General features: G+C 42.5%; 2 protein-coding genes across 3 annotated transcripts in view; one reads left to right on the forward strand and one right to left on the reverse strand.

Moving 5' to 3' along the window:
• The window catches only part of GINM1 (glycosylated integral membrane protein 1), a 32441-nt gene extending 28875 nt beyond the window's left edge, over window positions 1-3566 (reverse strand). The window contains exon 1 of the mRNA XM_075862571.1: window positions 3341-3566. Coding sequence (XP_075718686.1) covers window positions 3341-3556 — 216 coding nt within the window. The 5' untranslated portion in view covers window positions 3557-3566. The remainder of the gene's footprint in view (window positions 1-3340) is intronic.
• Window positions 3563-22518, forward strand: part of PPIL4 (peptidylprolyl isomerase like 4) — a 48420-nt gene continuing 29464 nt past the window's right edge. The window contains exons 1-4 of one of the 2 annotated variants that reach the window (XM_075862569.1): window positions 3563-3738; window positions 4057-4124; window positions 12238-12302; window positions 12592-12709. In XM_075862569.1, coding sequence (XP_075718684.1) covers window positions 3669-3738; window positions 4057-4124; window positions 12238-12302; window positions 12592-12709 — 321 coding nt within the window. In that variant the 5' untranslated portion in view covers window positions 3563-3668. Of the gene's footprint in view, window positions 3739-4056; window positions 4125-5244; window positions 5302-12237; window positions 12303-12591; window positions 12710-22518 lie in introns of those variants that run through there. The other variant, XM_075862570.1, reaches the window with a different exon arrangement.

A 22518-nucleotide genomic window follows, 5' to 3' on the forward strand; every position in this document is an offset into this window, starting at 1 on the left:
ACTTACTTCAACGAATTGTTAAAAAAAAAATTGGTGTATCAAACGCCAGTCTTAATAAATCTCCCCCAACGTCTTGGGGGTTTAGGCAGTTGATGGGACTATGCACGTTTCACCTTTTTATGGGAAAAAAACGCCGGAGATAATGAGCGGTTTGACGTTACAGACGTGTCTTTTTTAACGTAAGGCAACATGCATCTGTTTCCAAAAGTTACCCACTTCAAAGCGTAACGAAATTTTCAAAAAACTTCTGACATGTCATAGTGACATGTCAGAAGTTTTGGTCGGTGGGGGTCCGAGCACCGAGACCCCCACCAATCGCTAAAACGAAGAAGCTGAAGCGCTTGGGTGAGCCGCTTAATTTCTGAACAGCTTTTGCCGGAAAGCTGAGCAATTGGTGTACGGGGTCATAGACTTTCTATTGAGCCTTAACACCGCTCGCTTGGCTTTCCGAAAAATCTATTAAGAAACTAAGTGGCTCCCCCAAGCGCTTCAGCTTCTTCGTTTTAGCGATTGGTGAGGGTCTCGGTGCTCAGACTCCCACCGATCAAAACTACTGACATGTCACTACGACATGTCGGAAGTTAATGGAAAGTTTAGTTACCCTTTAATTATTGAATAATTGTCACTCTGGAGTTAAAGTGGACCCCTTATCAATTGCACGCTTGGCTTGACTAATATAGGGCACGTTTACCCAGATAGCTGAGGTCCCAGGGGGCCCTGGCATTTGGCTCCGGTTTACCTGTTGCCGACGGCTGCCCTGATTATCTTTTTCCCCAATGTATTTGCAGATCTCGGCACTACATAGCGGAGGTCATCGGAGGCTATGTAGAATTCCAGCATGTACTTTACTTGATTCTGTATTAATCACGCATCTGAGGTTTTAGTGGCTGAACTATTTGTACCACAGCGCTGCACCCAGCACCACGCCACACGTCGCATTGGAGAGAAGCTGCAGAACAAGGCATTTCCCTCCTGCAGTCTGAATGACAAGACACCATATGTAACTACCTGAACTCGCAGGACTATCACAGTGTATTACCGGTGATAGGACATATTACTAAAGAGAATTGCCGGAGGCCCTTGACGTACTATTACGTCGTGGAGCGGTAAGGGGTTACATAACAGGGCATCAGATGACAAATTAGCAACTCCGATTGGAGAAAATGCCAATTGCCAGGGCTCTTCTTCTGACACCGCCTTCTATGGACAGCAGAAGTATTGCAGTTCATGAGGGTGAGATGTCAAGCTGGCATTCGGAGTGCCTACTCTTTTATAGGCTATAATAGATGCCATTATTTACAGAATCAGGGGTTTCGTGATCACCAGGACAGACTGATTACTCCAGGTCTGGCTTCAGAAACCCCTAGCGATCAGTTCTTATCACCGGGAGGTAGCTGCAACCCCTGCAGGGCAGATGTAGCATTACATGGCGGTCGTTACATAGTTACATAGTTAGTACGGCTGAAAAAAGACACATGTGCATCAAGTTCAACCAAGGGAAGGAAAAATTTCTACACATAGGAGTTAATATTTTTTTGTTCTAGGAAATTATCTAAGCCTTTTTTAAAGCCATCTACTGTCCCTGCTGTGACCAGCTCCTGCGGTAGGCTATTCCATAGATTCACAGTTCTCACGGTAAAGAAGGCTTGTCGCCTCTGCAGCTTGAACCTTTTTTTCTCCAGACGGAGGGAGTGCCCCCTTGTTTTTTGAGGGGGGTTTTACATGGAACAGGATTTCACCATATTTTTTGTATGCACCATTCATATATTTATATAAATTAATCATGTCCCCCCTTAGTCGTCTTTTCTCAAGGCTAAATAGGTTTAATTCTTTCAATCTTTCCTCATAACTTAAATTCTCCATGCCCCTAATTAGCTTCGTTGCTCTTCTTTGTATTTTTTCCAACTCCAGGGCATCCTTTCTATGAACTGGAGCCCAGAACTGAACGGCATATTCTAGATGAGGCCTCACTAATGCTTTGTAAAGTGGTAATATTACATCCCTGTCCCGTGAGTCCATGCCTCTTTTAATACATGACAATATCCTGCTGGCCTTTGAAGCCATTCTGAGGTATTACACAAATTCACCAGGTTGGACAGAGTCGTCCTGCTAGTGGGTCCCGGGACCCTCCTCTTTGATGTCCATATACCCTTATAGAGACAACCCAGTTAACTAATAATTTAAATACTGCAAATGATTTCCTTTGCAGTAGTTAGGGCCCTTTTACATGGGCCAGTGATCGGGTAAATGAGCGTTCATAGAACGCTCATTCCCGATCGTCTCCCTGTCCAAGCGAGGCAACAATCAGCCCATGACCGACCAAACGCTTATTCACCGGCTGATCGTAACGTTTACGCTGTACTAAATATTGAGTTGGTCGGCAGCACATCTCACTCTGTAAACAGTGGGATGTGCTGCAGACATGATGGAAACGCGTGAGGACGAGTGACGATTGCTCGCACTCATACATAACCAATCGTTGATTCTAGTGAAAGGAGCAAACAAGCGCCAAACAACGAGCTGTCTCGTTGTGACGGCCCACGTAAAAGGACCCTTATTTAGTGAAGTACTAACGAATCGGAGGAAAACCATTTTCACACTACAATTACACATCGCACAAGCAAGAACAATAATTACGTATGAATGATCAATGTCGCAAATAAACAATCATTCTGTATTCTGACATGTTCTGACATTGGTGAGCATCCATTAGGGTTACACGTGCAACATTTTTTCTTCCCCGTGAACTTATAAAGACCTATTGCACCCAAGTCGCACGTGATTTACATTACATTACATTACGATCTATGGAAAGCCATGTCGTGTGCGACTTGTATTTTTTATGCCGGTTATGCCGCAGTCGCGCTAGGTGACATGTTAACAATCATTGGCCTCTTCATGTAGCTTTAGCTGGGTCCCCATGATCCCTCAGACACTGGAGCAAGCTGCACTAAACCCCTCTCTTACTACACAACTGGAGGAAGAGATGGAAATGCCAACAGTGTGCCACTGATCCGTCATCGGAGTAATGAGGGGCCCCACCAACTACCCACTGTTGTCACCATCTGATATGATTTTATTAGGATGTAAGAGGGTAGCACTGTTAAGTAATTTATTACATCATTCTAAAAAATTTCAGAGGGAAAAACCAATTTTGTTAGCAGAGGCTCTTTAAATAATGGGCATAATCACTGGTGCATCCCGTATAGGGAACTACGGAGACGTTTCTATAGCCTGCGACTTTCCTAGAAAACACAGGTAGCTATGTGCGATGACGACAACTGGTAAAACAATCTGATGACGAATCGGAGCGGGCTGTCTAATGTAATGGCTCATTTACCTGGATACGAGTCCTGATTCCGCCATCCTGAGCTCTGGCAATCAGAACTAGGAGAAGAAGAGCAACCACAGGCAGGAAGCGGCGCCAGGGCCCAGCACATTGCCCAGACCGCACCATCTTCCCTTGACTTCCAAACATCCAGGAGCTGGAGGGGCGGGCCTGGAGACGGGAAGTGCCAATCACTATAACCCCGCCTTCCTCTTCCTGTAATTGCATCAGGACCTTTGAGAACATTGCGGTCACGTGACAGCAACGTCACCGAAGGTCCTTTTTACCGTTGAAGTATGATAGTGTCTGAAACGAAAGAGTGACTTACACGGGATATATCATGGCTGTCCTTCTGGAGACCACACTGGGAGACGTTGTCATAGATCTCTATACGGAGGAGAGGCCGCGAGGTAGGTTATGGTTATATCGAGGCCATTTACCACAAGCTTTCTTGATGGGCAGTCCATAGATATAATTCGCGCGACAGTCGTATCAACAAGCAACGTACGTGCGAGAAAATCTGGCATTAAAAAATAATTTTATATATATATCTCCAGCCTCATTAAGGTTTTCATTATGTCTCTGCGCCCATGTCTGCCATTCACTTATAGAGGCCGATAATTGTTAACACATTGGATCAGAAATGGCTCAATGTAAATTAACCTTTAATTATTATATCCGGTTTTGTTTTTTGTCTTTTTGTAACGTATATTGGTTTTCTTTTTTAGCTTGCTTAAATTTCCTGAAGCTCTGCAAGATAAAATACTACAATTACTGTCTCGTTCACAATGTGCAGGTCAGTGAATGTCTTTACGTGGCTTTACAAATGTGGCATTAAGGCCTCATGCACACGACCGTAAAAACTCCCGTTATTACGGGTCGTAATTACGACCCGTAATAACAGGCTCATAGACTTCTATTGGCCACGGGTACCTTCCCGTTTTCTTACGGGAAGGTGCCTGTGCCGTTGAAAAAGATAGAACATGTCCTATTTCAGGCCGTAATAACGGCACGGGCAGGCCATAGAAGTCTATGGAGCTCCCGTAATGACGGGTGGCTACATGTGTGCACCCGTCATTACGGCAGCGTTGCTAGGCGACGTCAGTAAATAGTCACTGTCCAGGGTGCTGAAAGAGTTAACTGATCGGCAGTAACTCTTTCAGCACCCTGGACAGTGAATTCCAATCAGAATATAGAGCAACCTGTAAAAAAAAAAAAAAAAAGACGTACTTACCGAGAACTTCCTGCTTCTTCCTCCAGTCCGGTCTCCCGGCCGTTGCCTTGGTGACGCGTCCCTCTCGACATCCGGCCTACATCCCTGGATGACGTTTCAGCCCATGTGACCGCTGCAGCCAATCACAGGCCAATCACAGGCTGCAGCAGTCACATGGACTGCCGCGTCATCCAGGGATGTCGGGCTGGATGTCAAGAGAGGGACGCGTCACCAAGGCAACGGCCGGGTAAGTATGAATTTCTTTTACTTTTACCTCGGAAAGGGCTGCCCCTTCTCTCTGTCCTGCACTGATAGAGAGAAGGGCTGCCGATTACTGCAGTGCAATTTTGTATCGAAAACGTGCCCGTAAATACTGGTGCAAAACGGGTCGAATACGTGTGACACCGGACCCGTATTTACGCCAGTATTTACGGGAGGGAAAAAATACGTTCGTGTGCATGAGGCCTTAGCCGTTTTCTGGAGTAAATTGACCAATCTGTCCCATTCTCTCAGTGGCTATTGATGTTTTGCAGAATTACTCACTGATTTATTCTCGTGGTGTCGTTTAGTTCGGTAAAGAGTACTTGTTACTATAATTCTCCCTGGTCAATGCCATGTACAACTATTTCCTGCCCATGAAAGTGTTGTTCATCTGTTGAAAAATCAATCTTTTCCATTTTACAATTTGTCTCGGTCTTTTAAGGTGTTGACCGGTCTTAGAAAGAAGACGGTTTAGTACAGGGGTCTCAAACTCGGCCGGGTAAGTGGGCCACATATAGAAAGAATGTGAAGTTGACGGGCCGCATTACTTTCAAATTTGATACAATACAAAATTATCGTTAATCAATTTAGTTATTTGAACTACTATAACATTACATTACTATAATAATACCGCTAGGTTTAAAATTTGAGAGAATTCTCCACGCGCTTATTTCAACAATCCAGTTTTCCAGTTTTAGTGTCGCTAAATGCAGTTCGGAGGCTCAGTTAGCAGCGTTTGTCAGACACACATGTCAAGACTGGGCAGCCCCTTTTTAGATGCTGCCGCAGTGCCCTCGGTGGATGCTGCCGCAGTGCCCTCGGTGGATGCTGCCGCAGTGCCCTCGGTGGATGCAGCCTATACTAGCGCTCTGCCGGGGACTCAGGCTCTGGGGAAGCCCCAGACATCGTGTGTCCAAACATGGACAGCGATGTCAGGGAATTCCACAGAGTCCCAGAGCAGAGCCAATACTAGCGCTCTGCCTGGGACTCCGCTCAGGGGAAGACCCTGACACACTGTCCATATATGGACATTGATGTCAGGGAATTCCACAGAGTCCCGGAGCAGAGCCTGTACTAGCGCTCTGCACGGGACTCTGCTCTGGGGAAGCCCCAGACATCGCTGTTCATATGTGGACAGCGATGTCAGGGAATTCCAGCGTCTCGGAGCAGAGCCGATACTAGCGGCTCTGTGTCCCGCGGGCCGCAGATGACAGCCCCAGGGGCCACATGCGGCCCGCGGGCCGCGTGCTTGAGACCCCTGGTCTAGTATATATTTCTTCAGATACAGTAGCTGAATCCTGTATCCGTCAGGTTAGCGGCACTGACGGGTTCAGTGACAGCGGCTCCTCCGTGTTTCTAACACACAGGATCGAGCTGTTATCGATCACATCTAAGTTCATAATACGCACAGTTTTGCTATGCACAGATGTAATGCTGTAATAAGGCCCCATGCACACGAACGTAAAAACGCCCGTAATTACGGCACGTTTTTACGGGCCATGGACTTCTATTGGTTACGGGTACCTCCCCGTATGCTTACGGGAAGGTGCCCGTGCCGTTGAAAAATATAGAACATGTCCTATTTCAGGCCGTAATTACGGCACGGGCAGGCCATAGAAGTCTATGGGGCTCCCGTAATTACGGGTGACTACGTGTGTGCACCCGTAATTACGGGAGCGTTGCTAGGCGACGTCAGTGGATAGTCACTGTCCAGGGTGCTGAAAGAGTTAAACGATCGGCAGTAACTCTTTCAGGACCCTGGACAGTGACTACCGATCACAATATAGATCAACCTGTAAAAAAAAAAAAAAGACGTTCATACTTACCCAGAACTCCCTGCTTCTTCCTGGGATGGCTGGCTTCCTGGGATGACGTTTCAGCCCATGTGACCGCTGCAGCAGTCACATGGTGATTCGTGCAACAGTAGATAAAGAAATGAAAGAAAAAATAACAGCACTTCCTTAATTTCTTTTTCTAAACCTCAAAACCGCGTGTCACAAGGATGGCATATGCTTGAAAATTACGCAGCCGCGCACCATTCACTGATGACACACGGAACTGCAACGCGCGCAAAACGCACACGTTCGTGTGAATAGGGCCTTAGTAGAGGCTGCATCAAGTCCCAAACTATTTTGCCACTGCATCCTAACCCACTGGGACATTCTGGGGGGTTAATATCACGGTCTTTGCCTTCATAGATTCTAAAGACAGATGTGTAGACTGTACCGCTCTCACAGAGCTTGTAGATTTTAAAGAAGCTCAGTCACCACATTATAAGTGGCCTATATTGTACATGATGTGATCGGTGCTGTAATGTAGATTACAGCAGTGGTTTTTATTTAGAAAAACTATCATTTTTGACGGAATTATGACCTATATTAGGTTTATGCTAATGAGTTTCTCAATATACAACTGGGCATGTTTTACTATATGACCAAGTGGGCGTTGTACAGAGTAGTGTATGACGCTGACCAATCGGTGACCAATCAGCGTCATACACTTCTCCCCACTCATTTACACAGCACATAGCGATATAGCTATATCGCTATGTGCAGCCACATAAACACACTATAACATTACTGCAGTGTCCTGACAATGAATATACATTACCTCCAGGCAGAACGTGATGAGTATTCATTCTCCTGACCACTTCTGTAGCGTCTCTGTAGGGGTTAAAGGCTATGTACACCTTTGCTGTTTTTTTAAAAAATTGCATTGTATGTTTTTTGCAAAAAAACTTTGTTGTTGCCAAGGTCTTAAGGCCTGCATCATCGCCAGTGGGTTTTCGGCTGTGTATTACAGCTGACACCCTGCTGCAATGTAGCGCTCAAAAGCAAACGCTGCATTTATGGGGTTTACTAGCAGATCGGTACCCCGCAATGATAATCGCGGGGTTTCCGATGACTGTTCTTGCAGACCGGAGGCCTAACAATGGAGGCAGCGGCTAAAAGGCTTCCGTGCCTAGAAACAAGTTGACACCGTGCTGTAACGGCATGGAATGGAGCTAGCTCCGATCCCTGACCTTAACCCTTTAGTGGCCGTGATCAAAAGCGATTGCGGCATCTTAGTGGTCTGAAGCCGATTGGCATCACTGCGATGTGATCGCAGCATTGCCAATCGTTACTATGGCAACCGGAGGCCTAACAATGGCCTCCTGGTCTGCCATGTATGGAAACCCATCAGGCCCCGCCCAGAGGCGTGGCCCAATAGGCTTGCTGTCAGTGAATAACTGACCGCTCTAATGCATTGCACTACGTGGGTAGTGCAATGTATTAGAGTAAAGATCAGAAGTGCAGGTCTTCAAGTCCCCCAGTGAGACAAAACAAAAAGTTAATAAAAATTTTGAATAAAAGTTTCAAGTGAATATAAACAAACACTGCCTTTTTTCCTATAATAAGCCTTTTATTATAGGAAAAAAATGAAACCGTTAAAAGAAGTACACATATTTGGTATCACTGCGTCCGTAACGACCCAAACTATAAAACTATAATGTTATTTTTCCTGCATGGTGAGCACCGCAAAAAAAACAGAAACAAAAATCTATGCCAGAATCGCTATTTTTTTGGTCACCACCCCTCACAAAATAGAGAATAAAAAGTGATGAAAAAGTCGCATGTACCTTTAAAATAGTACCAATAAAAACTATAACCAGTTCTGTTAAAAAAACAAGCCCTTACACAGCTTTTTTGAAAAGGATAAAAGGTTATATGGCTCTCATAATATCGTGACACAAAAAATAAAATACTTTAAAAAAAATAAATAAATAAGTGATTTTATTGTGCAAACGCTGGAAAACATAAAAAAACCCGATATACTTATGGTATCGGCGTAATCGCTTCGACCCGCAGAATCAAGTAAAATGTTATTTATAGCCCACAGGGGAAAATGGAAAACTACAGATTGTACCGCAACAAAGCCCTCACACAGCTCCGGTGGAGAAAAACTAAAATAGTTCTGGCTCTCAGAATATGGACGATGCAAAAGGTGCAGAGTGTTTCAAAAGTCGATAAGATTGGGCACCATTTATCAGTGCGACACCCGCCACACATCTGCAGATTATTTATTTACCACATTATTATACCCTCTTAATATGTCCTGATGTACTCCGCACAGATTCACAGATTACATATGCCCCCACATCATAAACTGAAATACCAGAAAAACTAGCAAGCAATATCTGCGCTCCAAAAGGCACTCCTTCATTTCTGAGCCCTACAGCGTGCCCAAACAGCAGTTTACGTCCACATATATGGTATCGACCATACCCGGGAGAACCCACCTAACATTTATGAGGTATTTGTCTTCATTGGCACAAACTGGGCACAACATTTTTGTGCACTAAAATGGCATATCAGTGCACATTTTTAATTTTTACTTTGCACCATCCGCTGCGCATAATTTCTAATGAAAAAACACTGGTCAAAATGCTCACTACATCCCTTAATATGCCCTATGGGGTGTAGTTTCCAAGATGGGGGTCACTACTTCGGGGTTTGTTTTACTATTTGACATCAGAGCCCTGCAATTGTGGGGCAATGCTGTGAAATGCCAAAATAGACATCAAATGCGCATGTTGCTCTTCAATTCTGAGCCCTGTCATTTGTCCAGGCAAATGATAAATGCCTTGAGGGGTGTAGTTTCTAAAATGGGGGTCACTTCTTTGGGGCTTCAGCTGTACTATGGTACCTCAGGGTTTTGCAAATGCGATATCACGCCCAAAAATCAAATAAGCAAGGTCTGCATGCCAAACAGCGCTCCTGCCTTTCTGAGCCATGCCGTGTGTCCGAGCAGCAGTTTATGACCACATGTGGGGTATTTCCATACTCGGAAGAAATTGCTTTACAAATGTTGTGGCGCTTTTTCTCCTTTATCCCTTGTGGAAATGAAAAAATGCAACATTTTAGTGTAAAAAATGTTGATTCATTTTCACGGCCTAATTCCACTAAATTCAGCAAAAAACCTGTGGGGTCTAAATGCTCACTATACCCCTCAATAAATTCTTTCAGGGCTCTAGTTTCCAAAATAGGGTCATTTTTGGGGGGTTTTCACTATTTTGTGTGTCCAAACAGCAGTTTATTACCACATATGGGGTATTGCCGTAGTCGTGAGAAATTGCTTTTCAAATGTTGGGGTGTATTTTCTCCTTTTATTCCTTGTAAAAATTTATAATTTACACTTATCAGCAAAAATGTAATTTTTAATTTCACGGCATAAGTACACTAAATTGTTCAAAAAAACGTTGGGGTTAAAATGCTCACTATACCCTTCAATAAATTCCTTCAGGGGTGTAGTTTCCCAAATGGGGTCACTTTTGGGGGTTTCCACTGATTTGGTCACGCAGGGAATTTGAAAATGTGATATGGCGCCGCAAACCATTCCAAAAAAATTTGAGCTCCAAAAGCCGAAGAATTCTCCTTCCCTTCTAAGCCATGCCGTGGGTACGAACAGCAGTTTGTCTACATATTTGGTATTACTGTGCTCAGGAGGAATTGCTTTACAAATATTGTGTTGCCTTTTCTCCTTTAGCCCTTGTGGAAACTAAAAAATCTAAGCTAAATCTAAATTTTATGGGATAAAAATGTAGATTTTCATTTTTACGGCCTACTTCCAATTAATTCAGAAAAATTTTTTGTGGGGTCAAAATGCTCAATATACTCCTTCAAATGTGTCGTTTCCAATATGGGGTCACTTTTGGGGGGTTTACACTTTTGAGGGGGCTTTGCAAATGCAACATGGCACGAAAAACCATTTCAGCCAAATTTGAGCTCCAAAAGCCAAATGGCACTTCTTCCTTTCTGAGGGCTGCCGTGTGTTCAAACATAAGTTTATGACCACATATGGGGTATTTCTGTAAGTGGGAGAAATTGCTTTACAAATGTTGGGGTGTTTTTTCTCATTTATTCCTTTATAAAAATGAAAACGTATGTTTTATTGGAAAAAATTTAGATTTTAATTTTTATGGCTTAATTCAAAGAAATTTAGCAAACACACTGTGGGATCAAAATGCTCCTAGATTAATTCCTTTGGGGTGTAGTTTCCTAAATGGTGTCTTTTTGGAGGTGTTTCCTTTGTTTTGGCACCATAAGACCTTTTCAAACCTGACATGGTGCCTAAAATATTTTGATTCTGAGGCCTGTGTTTCAGTCCATTAGCACACTAGGACCACATGTGGGATATTTCGAAAAACTGCAGAATCTGGGCAATAAATATTTAGTTGCGTTTCTCTAGTAAAATTTTCTGTGTCACAGAAAAAAATGTATTACAAATGAATTTCGGCAAAAAAAATGAAATTTGTACATTTCACCTCCACTTGCTTTAATTCCTGTGAAACGCCTAAAGGGTTAAGACACTCTCTAAATGCTGTTTTGATACTTGGAGGGGTGCCGTTTTTAAAATGGGGTGATTTATGTGGACTTTCTAATATATAAGGCGCTCAAAGCCACTTGAGAACTGAACTGGTCCCTAAATAAAATAGCCTTTTGAAATTTTCTTGAAAATGTGAGAAATTGCTGCTACAGTTCTAAGTCTTGTAACGTCCTAGAAAAATAAAAGGACGTCCAAAAAACGATGCCAAACTAAAGTAGACATATGGGAAATGTTAACTAGTAACTATTTTGTGTGGTATTACTATCTGTTTTACAAGCAGATACATTTAAATTTTGAAAAATGCTAACTTTTCAAAATTTTCTCTAAATGTTGGTGTTTTTCACAAATACATATTGAATTTATCAATCAAATTTTTTGACTAACATAAAGTACAATATGTCACGAGAAAATAATCTCCGAATCGCTTGGATAAGTAAAAGCATTCCCAAATTATTACCACATAAAGTGACACATGTCAGATTTGAAAAAATAGGCTGTGCCACAAGGCCAAAACAGGCTGTGTCTCCAAGGGGTTAAAGATCTGGAAATGCAGTCTGTTTTTTGACATGGTTGGCCAGTCCTTTAATTGGGACAAATTTTTAGTTCCCTTCACAAATTTTTTTTTAAGTCCGTGTCTAAATGCAGGAACATAACCAACTTTCCTGTGTAAGGCTATGTTCACACAGAGTATTTTGCAGAGTTTTTTGACGCGGAAACAGCGTCGCAAAAACGGCCCTAAAATGCCTCCCATTGATTTCAATGGGAGGCGTCGGCGTCTTTTTCCCGCGAGGCAGTTTTTTTCTGATTGGTCAGCCTCATACACTTCTTTACAACACCCACTTGGTTAAAAGTAAAAACACGCCCAGTTGGTCTTTAAGAAACGAAATCTAAAATTGCTCATAACTTGCTCAAAAATGATTGTTTTTCAAAATAAAAACCACTGTTGTTATCTACATTACAGCGCCGATCACATTATGTAGGAGATAGGGAACTTATAATCTGGTGACAGAGCCTCTTTAATGTGCCGTTGTAATATAACAAATACTATTCATTCTGTTTTTCTTCATAGAGAGATTTTATCATACAAACTGGGGACCCTGTGGGAACAGGCAGAGGAGGTGAATCTATGTTTAGGTATGTAGTTTAGTTTTGTTAATGTGTATACGCTTTTGTCCTACTAACTTGCAGTTTAGGTCCGTGCAAAAACTTCTCAGATAAGTCCTCAAAACAATTGAATTAATGTCCCCTAGAATGATTCTTTTTGCTTCATGTGGTTGACTTTCTCCTCTCAGGAGTGATATAGAAATATTTTCTTGATGATGTCTAGAATTATTTTCGTATATCATACAGAAGCGTAAGAATCTGTCTCCTAACTGGAAATTGTGTTCCTTATTGTCTCATTTCTTACCTATCATTTCATCAGTAAAGTGTATGGAGACCAGGCACGTTATTTTGAACCTGAAAAAGTGCCAAGAATAAAACACAAGAAGTTGGGAACAGTGTCGATGGTGAACAATGGCAATGATCAGCACGGATCACAGGTGAGAAGGGAGACTCTGTGTAACATCTTCATTTCCTATTGACTGGTTATAAATCCACAAAATATATAAATCGGCAACAACTAGAAATTATTTGCTGTGTTAGGGTATGTTCACACGTAGTGTTTTCAGGCGTAATTCGGGCTTTTTACGCCTCGAATTATGCCTGAAAAAACGGCTCCATTACGCCTACAAACATCTGCCCATTGCTTGCAATGGGATTTACGATGTTCTGTTCCCACGAGCCTTTATTTTACGCGGCGCGTAAAATGACGGCTCGTCAAAAGAAGTGCAGGACACTTCTTGGGACGTTTTTGGAGGCGTCTTTCATTGACTCCATTGAAAAACCGCTCCAAAAACGGCCGTAAAAAACGCAGCGAAAAACTTCTGAAAATCAGGAACTGTTTTCGCCTGAAGACAGCTCCGTATTTTCAGACGTTTTTTGTTCATTGCGTGTGAACATACCCTTAGAATTTATTATTTAGAGAAGACTTTATGTTTAGAGTAATATAACTAACAAGAAAAAAAGGTTATGGTTGGCTACTTTAGCGGTGCCCCTGATCAAGTCTGTAGCTCTAAGAATTCTGGTCTGTTTCCGATTTTGGAAGTGAAGAGAAAAGGCTACAGTCACTTGCCTGTATTTATTTGGCTCCTGTAGGACCCAAATAATTCTTGCCAAAAACAGGAGCATATCCTACTATTCTTTGATGGAATCTTCTCTCGTTTTGGCAAAATATGGAGATCCTACACAGACCAAAAATAGGGCAGTGTGAACACAGCCTTAGGCCTCATTTACACATATTTGATGAATAAATAGGTGAAGAAAATAGGATCTGTAATGGCGCTGCTGCGTGGTACGGGTCGGTGGAAAATCGGGAATACGCTTCTATATTTGAAGAATTTTTATTTGTACAGGTGGCAACGCGTTTCAACGCCGAACTGGCGTCTTCATCAGGCATAACAAGCACAAAAGAAGAGCTTGTATATATACACCACTAGGCAGGTCTTAATTGGCCCAGTTCAGACGGAACAATCTGGTCAAAAGACCGCCAAAACCAGGCGGGTCAAAGTTCATGACATACAAATACAAAATAACAACATGATACGATTTTTGGTACACTTGTAAATTAAAAAGGAAAACATATGGTTAATCATCACATTAAAATTCCAAAAGGGAAGGTATTGCGCATCAGATATGGGAACCAGACAGGTACGAGTAAAAAAGTGTACAATGAATAATAATAATAAAATCGGTAAGGATTTGTTGGGCCGTCCATTACTGCCGACATTAACATAGAGATGTTTTAGATAGTTATTACGCCTGTATGAGGTCCGGTCGATTAGTTAGCGTAGTTTTAACCCCTTCCCTCTTTGGGCACTTTTGACCTTCCTGACAGAGCCTCATTTTTCAAATCTGACATGTTTCACTTTATGTGGTAATAACTCCGCAATGTTTTTACCTATCCAAACGATTCTGAGATTGTTTTCTCGTGACACATTGGACTTTATGTTACTGGCAAAATTTGCCCGATACATTCAGTATTTAATTGTGAAAAACACCAAAATTTAGCGAAAAATTGCAAAAATTAGCATTTTTCTCAATTTAAATGTATCTGCTTGTAAGACAGGCAGTTATACCACACAAAAATTTTGCTAATTAACATCCCCCATATGTCTACTTTAGTTTAGCAGCGTTTTTTGAACATCATTTTATTTTTCTATGACATCACAAGGCTTAGAACTTTAGCAGCAATTTCTCACATTTTCAAGAAAATTTCAAAATGCTATTTTAACACAGAGGCCAGTTCAGTTGTGAAGTGGCTTTGAGGTCCTTAGATATTAGAAACCCCCAATAAGTCACCACATTTTAAAAACTGCACCCCTCAAAGTATTCAAAACAGCATTTAGAAAGTTTCTTAACCCTTTAAACATTGCGCAGGAATTAAAGCAAAGTAGAGGTGATATTTACAAATTTCATTTTTTTTTGCAGAAATTCATTTTTAATCCCTATTTTTTTGTAACACAGAAGATTTTACCAGAGAAACACAACTCAATATTTGTTGCCCAGTTTCTGCAGATTTAGGAAATATCCCACATGTGGCCCTGGTGTGCTTATGGACTGAAGCACAGGCCTCAGAATTAAAGAAGCACCTAGTGGATTTTGGGGCCTCCTTTTTATTAGAATATATTTTAGGAACCATGTCAAGTTTGCAGGGCTCTTGCGGTGCCAAAACAGTGGAAACCCCCCACAAGTGGCACTATTTTGGAAACTACACCCTTTGAGGAAATTATCTATGGGTATAGTGAGCATTTTGACCCCACTGGTTATTTGCAGAAATTTTTGGAAGTAGGCCGTGAAAATGAAAATCTACATTTTTTCAAAGAAAATGTAGGTTTAGCTAATTTTTTCTCAATTCCACGATGACTAAAAGAGAAAAAGCTCCACCAAATTTGTAAAGCAATTTCTCCCGAGTAAAACAATACCCCACATGTGGTCATAAACGGCTGTTTGGACACACAGCAGGGCTCAGAAGGGAAAGAGCGCCATTTGGCTTTTGGAGCTCAAATTTAGCAGGAATAGTTAGTAGAGGCCATGTCGCATATGCAAAGCCCCTGAGGGGCCAAAACAGTGGAAACCCCTCAAGAGTGACCCCATTTTGGAAACTACACCCCTTGAGGAAATTATCTAGGGGTATAGTGAGCATTTTGACCCCACAGGTTATTTGCAGAAATTTTTGGAAGTAGGCCGTGAAAATGAAAATCTACATTTTTTCAAAGAAAATGTAGGTTTAGCTAATTTTTTCTCAATTCCACGATGACTAAAAGAGAAAAAGCTCCACCAAATTTGTAAAGCAATTTCTCCCGAGTAAAACAATACCCCACATGTGGTCATAAACGGCTGTTTGGACACACGGCAGGGCTCAGAAGGGAAAGAGCGCCATTTGGCTTTTGGAGCTCAAATTTAGCAGGAATAGTTAGCAGAGGCCATGTCGCATATGCAAAGCCCCTGAGGGGCCAAAACAGTAGAAACCCCCCACAAGTGACCCCATTTTGGAAACTACACCCCTTGAGGAAATTATCTAGGGGTATAGTGAGCATTTTGACCCTACAGATTTTTTGCAGAAACAATTGTAAGTAGGCAGTGAACATGAAAATCTAAATTTTTTCAAAGAAAATGTAGGTTTATCTTATTTTTTCTCACTTCTACGAGGACTAAAAGAGAAAAAGCTCCACCAAATTTGTAAAGCAATTTCTCCCGAGTAAAACAATACCCCACATGTGGTCATAAAAGGCTGTTTGGACACACGGCAGGGCTCAGAAGGGAAAGAGCGCCATTTGGCTTTTGGAGCTCAAATTTAGCAGGAATAGTTAGCAGAGGCCATGTCGCATATGCAAAGCCCCTGAGGGGCCAAAACAGTGGAAACCCCACACAAGTGACCCCATTTTGGAAACTACACCCCTTGAGGAAATTATCTAGGAGTATAGTGAGCATTTTGACCCCACAGATCTTTTGCAGAAACAATTGGAAGTAGGCAGTGAACATGAAAATCTACATTTTTTCAATGAAAATGTAGGTTTAGCTTATTTTTTCTCATTTCTACGAGGACTAAAGGAGAAAAAGCTCCACAACATTTGTAAAGCAATTTCTCCCGAGTAAAACAGTACCCCACATGTGGTCATAAACGGCTGTTTGGACACACGGCAGGGCTCAGAAGAGAAAGAGCGCCATTTGGAGCTCAAATTTGACAGGGATGGTTTTGGGAGGCCATGTCACATGTGCAAAGAACCTGAGGGGCCAAAACAGTGGAAACCCCCACAAGTGACCCCATTTTGGAAACTGCACCCCTTGAGGAAATTATTTAGGGGTAGAGTGAGCATTTTGACCCCACAGTTTTTTTGCAGAAAATTCTGGAAGTAGGCAGTGAAAATGAAAATCTACATTTTTTTCAAAGAAAATGTAGGTTTAGCTAATTTTTTCTCATTTCCACGAGGACTAAAGGAGAAAAAGCTACACAACATTTGTAAAGCAATTTCTCCAGAGTAAAACAATACCCCACATGTGGTCATAAACAGCTGTTTGGACACACTGCAGGGCTCAGAAGCGCCATTTGACTTTTGGAGCTAGGATTTACACAATGTTGCTTTTGGCATAATAAAGGGGTTAATGAATTATGAAATTACTAATTTATGGATGTATGGTACTCTTTGAAGCAATCCTTGATACACAGGCCTGGTTTTCCGGGGCAGGTTTCACAGTGGGAAATAGTGTCTTTTCTTATTCCCCTTTTGGAACACACTCTGCACCTTTTTTGTGTCCTTCCCTTCGTTGCAATTTGGGGCACTTCATTGGGGAAATGTTGCCCTGGTACAATGCGTGGAGTATCGCTACCAGCAGATGTGCTTGGGCCCTCCCCTGCCTGGTTCCCAAATAGAAGTGCCTTGATCACCACCTCTTGGAAGTTAAGGAATGTCCCTGTCCGGCCTGCACATCGGGATAGTACGTAAGCATTATACATTGCCATCTGTACAATGTGCACGGCCAGCTTTTTGTACCATGTCTTTGTTTTCCGTAGGGCACTATAAGGCTTCAGTACTTGATCAGAGAGATCAACCCCGCCCATGTACTTATTGTAGCCCAGGATGCAATTTGGCTTCTGGGTCACTGTGGTGGTACCTCGTTCAGGGACAGGGGTGCAGCCGCTGCCATCAATTGTGGTCAATATAAGGACATCCCTCTTGTCCTTATATTTGACGAACAGCATGTTCTCGCTGCATAGTTCCCTGCTCTCACCCCTTCTGAGGCTTTGGCTAAGCAGTGTTTTAGGGAGGCCTCTCTGATTTTTGCGCACAGTACCGCATGCTACAGTACTTCTGGCAGAAAGGCACTTAAATAGTGGGATGCTGGTATAGAAGTTATCGACGTAAAGGTGATAACCCTTGTCCAGCAATGGGTGCATCAAATCCCACACTATTTTCCCACTAACTCCCAGGACGGGGGGGCATTCTGGGGGTTCAATAATAGAGTCCTTCCCTTCGTAAACCCTAAACCTGTGTGTATACCCAGATGTACTCTCACACATTTTGTACAATTTAATTCCATACCTTGCCCTCTTATTGGGCAGGTATTGGCGGAATTTAAGCCTCCCCTTAAAATGAACAAGGGACTCGTCTATGGAAATATATTTATCGGGGGTGTACACTTGTGAAAATTTGGTGGAGAAATGATCAATGAGTGGCCTGATTTTAAAAAGACGGTCAAATGTGGGGTCGTTCTGGGGCGGGCACTGTGCATTATCATTATAATGCAAGAATTTTAAAATGGCTTCAAAGCGTGTCCGGATCATGGCCATGCGGTAAATTGGGGTGCTGTACAAAATATCCGCACTCCAGTATTGCCTAAGCTCTGGCTTCCTCACTAGTCCCATATGCAGCACAAGGCCCCAAAATGTCATCATCTCCGCTGCATCTACTGGGGTCCACCTAACAAATGATGAAGTGGGGTTTTGGGTTAAAAATTGTTGGGCGTACAGATTCGTCTGGGCCATCATTAAATTAACAAACTCCTCAGAGAAAAAGACCTTGAAAAAGTCAATTTCTGTGAGGCCTTCAGTCTCAAACTGAATTCCTGAGCTGCCTATGAAATCAGGAATTTGAGGCTCATAATTTTCGGGGAGTGGAGTCCACACGGGATCAATCATTGGGGTTGGCTCAGCTGCTCTCCTGGGTCGCCTTTGGGGGGGTTCCTCATCACTGGAGGAGGAAGAGGAGGAAACTAAAAGGAGTGGGGCATATTCTTCCTCTCCCTCGCTGGCCGACTCAGTGTCAGAGGCAATGATGGCGTATGCCTCCTCCGCTGAATACATCCTTCTGGACGATTGAGACATTTTGATTTATTACAGGGTGTGGTGTTTTGACACGTGTAATCAACTTTTATTTTTACACAGGGGGGTGTGTGTATGTGTGGTGTTTTTACACGTGTATAGTGAACAGAAATTAGAAGATAAGAAAGAAGAGAAGAAAAGGAAAAAAAAAAATAGAATTTACTGTACGATCGTCAGTTAGAAAAAAAACAACTGAACGTCCGTCAGTAACTGACGCTATCTATTACTAAAAAAACCTGTAGTCTAACTAACTTGCTACAGCAAAACTAGGTTCTAAAAATTTACTGGACGAACGTCAGTAAAAAAGCAACTGAACGTCCGTCAGTAACTGACGCTATCTATTACTAAAAAAAACTGTAGTCTAACTAACTTGCTACAGCAAAACTAGGTTCTAAAAATTTACTGGACGAACGTCAGTAAAAAAACAACTGAACGTCCGTCAGTAACTGACGCTATCTATTACTAAAAAAAAACTGTAGTCTAACTAACTTGCTACAGAAAAACTAGGTTCTAAAAATTTACTGGACGAACGTCAGTAAAAAAACAACTGAACGTCCGTCAGTAACTGACGCTATCTATTACTAAAAAAAAACTGTAGTCTAACTAACTTGCTACAGCAAAACTAGGTTCTAAAAATTTACTGGACGAACGTCCGTAAAAAAACAACTGAACGTCCGTCAGTAACTGACGCTATTACTAAAAAAAACCTGTAGTCTATCTAACGTGCTACAGTAAAACTAGGTTCTAAAAATTTACTGGACGAGCGTCAGTAAAAAAACAACTGAACGTCCGTCAGTAACTGACGCTATCTATTACTAAAAAAAACCTGTAGTCTATGTAACGTGCTACAGTAAAACTAGGTTCTAAAAATTTACTGGACGAACGTCAGTAAAAAAACAACTGAACGTCCGTCAGTAACTGACGCTATCTATTACTAAAAAAAATCTGTAGTCTAACTAACTTGCTACGCACACTATGGAAAGCTGCGGGTGAAAAAAACCTAAAAAAACCTGCGTAAAAAAATTACCACAGATGCTGATAACTAATCAGCAGTCTGTAGCCGCAGGGTGCACACAGATAGATGGTGCAAATTTATAATTGGAAAAAAAATGACAAAAATAAAAAATTCCTGGACCGAAAGTTGAGCACAGATGCTGATCAGTGATGGTGGTCACTGATCAGCGCTCAGTGGGCACAGGACTCGGACAGGGAGGGGGTGGGGTGGGGTATATTGGGACAGGGAGGGGGTGGATTGGGACAGGGACAGGCCCAAGGGCAGGGACAGGCCCAAGGACAGGGACAGGGCCAAAAAAATCTGTCTGATCACAAAAAAATAAAAAAAAAAGGTGATCAGACAGAAGCAGCAAAAGGGCTTTCTTATTTTTCACACAGTAATGCAGGATGCACTACAAATTCCAGAAAATCCGCAGCAGACACTCTCTCAACCGCTCTGCACGCTGCCTCAAACTGGAATGGCGGCGTGCAGAGCAGTGTCGATGTACACAACACTGCCTGGTGCACTGATTGGTCGGTCGTTACAGACCGACCAATCAGATCGCTCCTAGAGGTGGCATCACTGCCACCTCCCTAGGTGACGTTGGTGGCGATGGGTGTTGTCTTAGACAGCACCAATCGCCACTGTCTAACTGTGCCCTGTGACTCCAGGGCGCAGTTTTAACAAAAATCCCTGTTATTGGCCGGTCAGAATTGACCGGCCAATAGCAGCGATCGCCGATGCGGGGGGGCCAAAACGGCACCCTGGGCGAGTAGTAGAGATGGCCTGCTGTCATGGACAGCAGCCATCTTTACTTTGTCACGGTGCAATTAGCACCGATGACCGTTTCCCGTTGCGCCGTACATGTACGGCGCTTTGCGGGAAGCACCTCCCGACAGCGCCGTACATGTACGGCGCATGTCGGGAAGGGGTTAATAAGCATCGTTTTAATAAACAAAGCTATGTATGGTAAACGAAAGCCGTAGTCCAGGGGATTATCTCAACTACGGAAGCCGAAGAGGACCAAACATGACGGTGGAACCCATGATGGCACGCAAACCGCGACGTGTCGCGTGTCTCATCACTGGAGGATGATGGATGGTTGTCCAGCAAAACCAAGCATTACTTTTAGGCGATCTTTAACCCTTAAAAACATCCTGGCCCCCAGCAGAATAAGGAAACATACAACATCACACACAAACTTCCTCTCTAATCTTAAAGGGTCTTACAAATGTGGTCACCCACGCTGCCTTTGCTGCAACACTATAAATCACAAAAAGCATACATACACATCTACCGTCACCAATGAAACATTCCCGATTAAAACATTTCTTAATTGTGGTAGTTCATATGTCATCTACCTAATGGAGTGTCCATGCCAACTGCAATATATAGGCAGGACCGCCCAATGCTTATGAACCCGCGTCAACAACCATCGGTTTAACGTCAACACTGTCTTAAACCACTCGTTAGCTGACATAATTTACTTCTTTGTGCCAGACGCATATATATACCACCAAACAAATATATGCTGTTTCCATGTAGGCTATATAAGATCTATTAAGTAATTACATTATATCGACCGTATACACATCCAGCGGCGTATTATGGACACCCACTTATGGTTGCAGGCTGACCTCTCCTTAGACTCTGGTCTAGACACCCGGGCACTCCCGGGATCCAATAATCAATACTCCAATAACCAATACTCCTATGAAACTCTCCTTAGTATAAGTCCCTCTAATTGGGAACGTACTGTTCCCACATAGGCTTTTTTGCTTTTATGACTTTTTATAAAGGAACTCCTTTTGTATAAAAGGATACATTCCAAACTTTTATTATCAACTAATGATACCGACTATCCAATCTATTGTAATAATACTCGTTGTCACCAATTAACTTCCTGTATTATCTTATTAGATACCCCAAAGAGATGAACTTATCCCCCAAAGAATCTTTTAAATGTTGTTGTATATAAATTAGTCATCCTCTACATATACATTATACCCATTTATCTATTCCTACTTACATGCCATCAGGAGTTGTTTCGCTCATTTGTTCCTCCAGTGTTGAGACACGCGACACGCGACACGTCGCGGTTTGCGTGCCATCATGGGTTCCACCGTCATGTTTGGTCCTCTTCGGCTTCCGTAGTTGAGATAATCCCCTGGACTACGGCTTTCGTTTACCATACATAGCTTTGTTTATTAAAACGATGCTTATTAAAACTACGCTAACTAATCGACCGGACCTCATACAGGCGTAATAACTATCTAAAACATCTCTATGTTAATGTCGGCAGTAATGGACGGCCCAACAAATCCTTACCGATTTTATTATTATTATTCATTGTACACTTTTTTACTCGTACCTGTCTGGTTCCCATATCTGATGCGCAATACCTTCCCTTTAGAATTTTAATGTGATGATTAACCATATGTTTTCCTTTTTACTTTACAAGTGTACCAAAAATCGTATCATGTTGTTATTTTGTATTTGTATGTCATGAACTTTGACCCGCCTGGTTTTGGCGGTTTTTTGACCAGATTGTTCCGTCTGAACTGGGCCAATTAAGACCTGCCTAGTGGTGTATATATACAAGCTCTTCTTTTGTGCTTGTTATGCCTGATGAAGACGCCAGTTCGGCGTTGAAACGCGTTGCCACCTGTACAAATAAAAATTCCTCAAATATAGAAGCGTATTCCCGATTTTCCACCGACCCGTACCACGCAGCAGCGCCATTACAGATCCTATTTTCTTCACCTATTTATTCATCATACCAAGCGGTTACCTTTGGAAACCGGCCCGGATCTGGCAGCAGCACTTGTGGACCTATTTGCGTATTACCTATGGCTAAATGGTGAGCATGGTTTTTTCATTCCTTCATCTGCCTATCCTATTGATCTGCACTATGTGGCGCCGTGGTTTTTGCTCTC

This window comes from Rhinoderma darwinii, chromosome 4, assembly GCF_050947455.1.
Source record: "Rhinoderma darwinii isolate aRhiDar2 chromosome 4, aRhiDar2.hap1, whole genome shotgun sequence".
Classification (NCBI taxonomy): domain Eukaryota; kingdom Metazoa; phylum Chordata; class Amphibia; order Anura; family Rhinodermatidae; genus Rhinoderma; species Rhinoderma darwinii.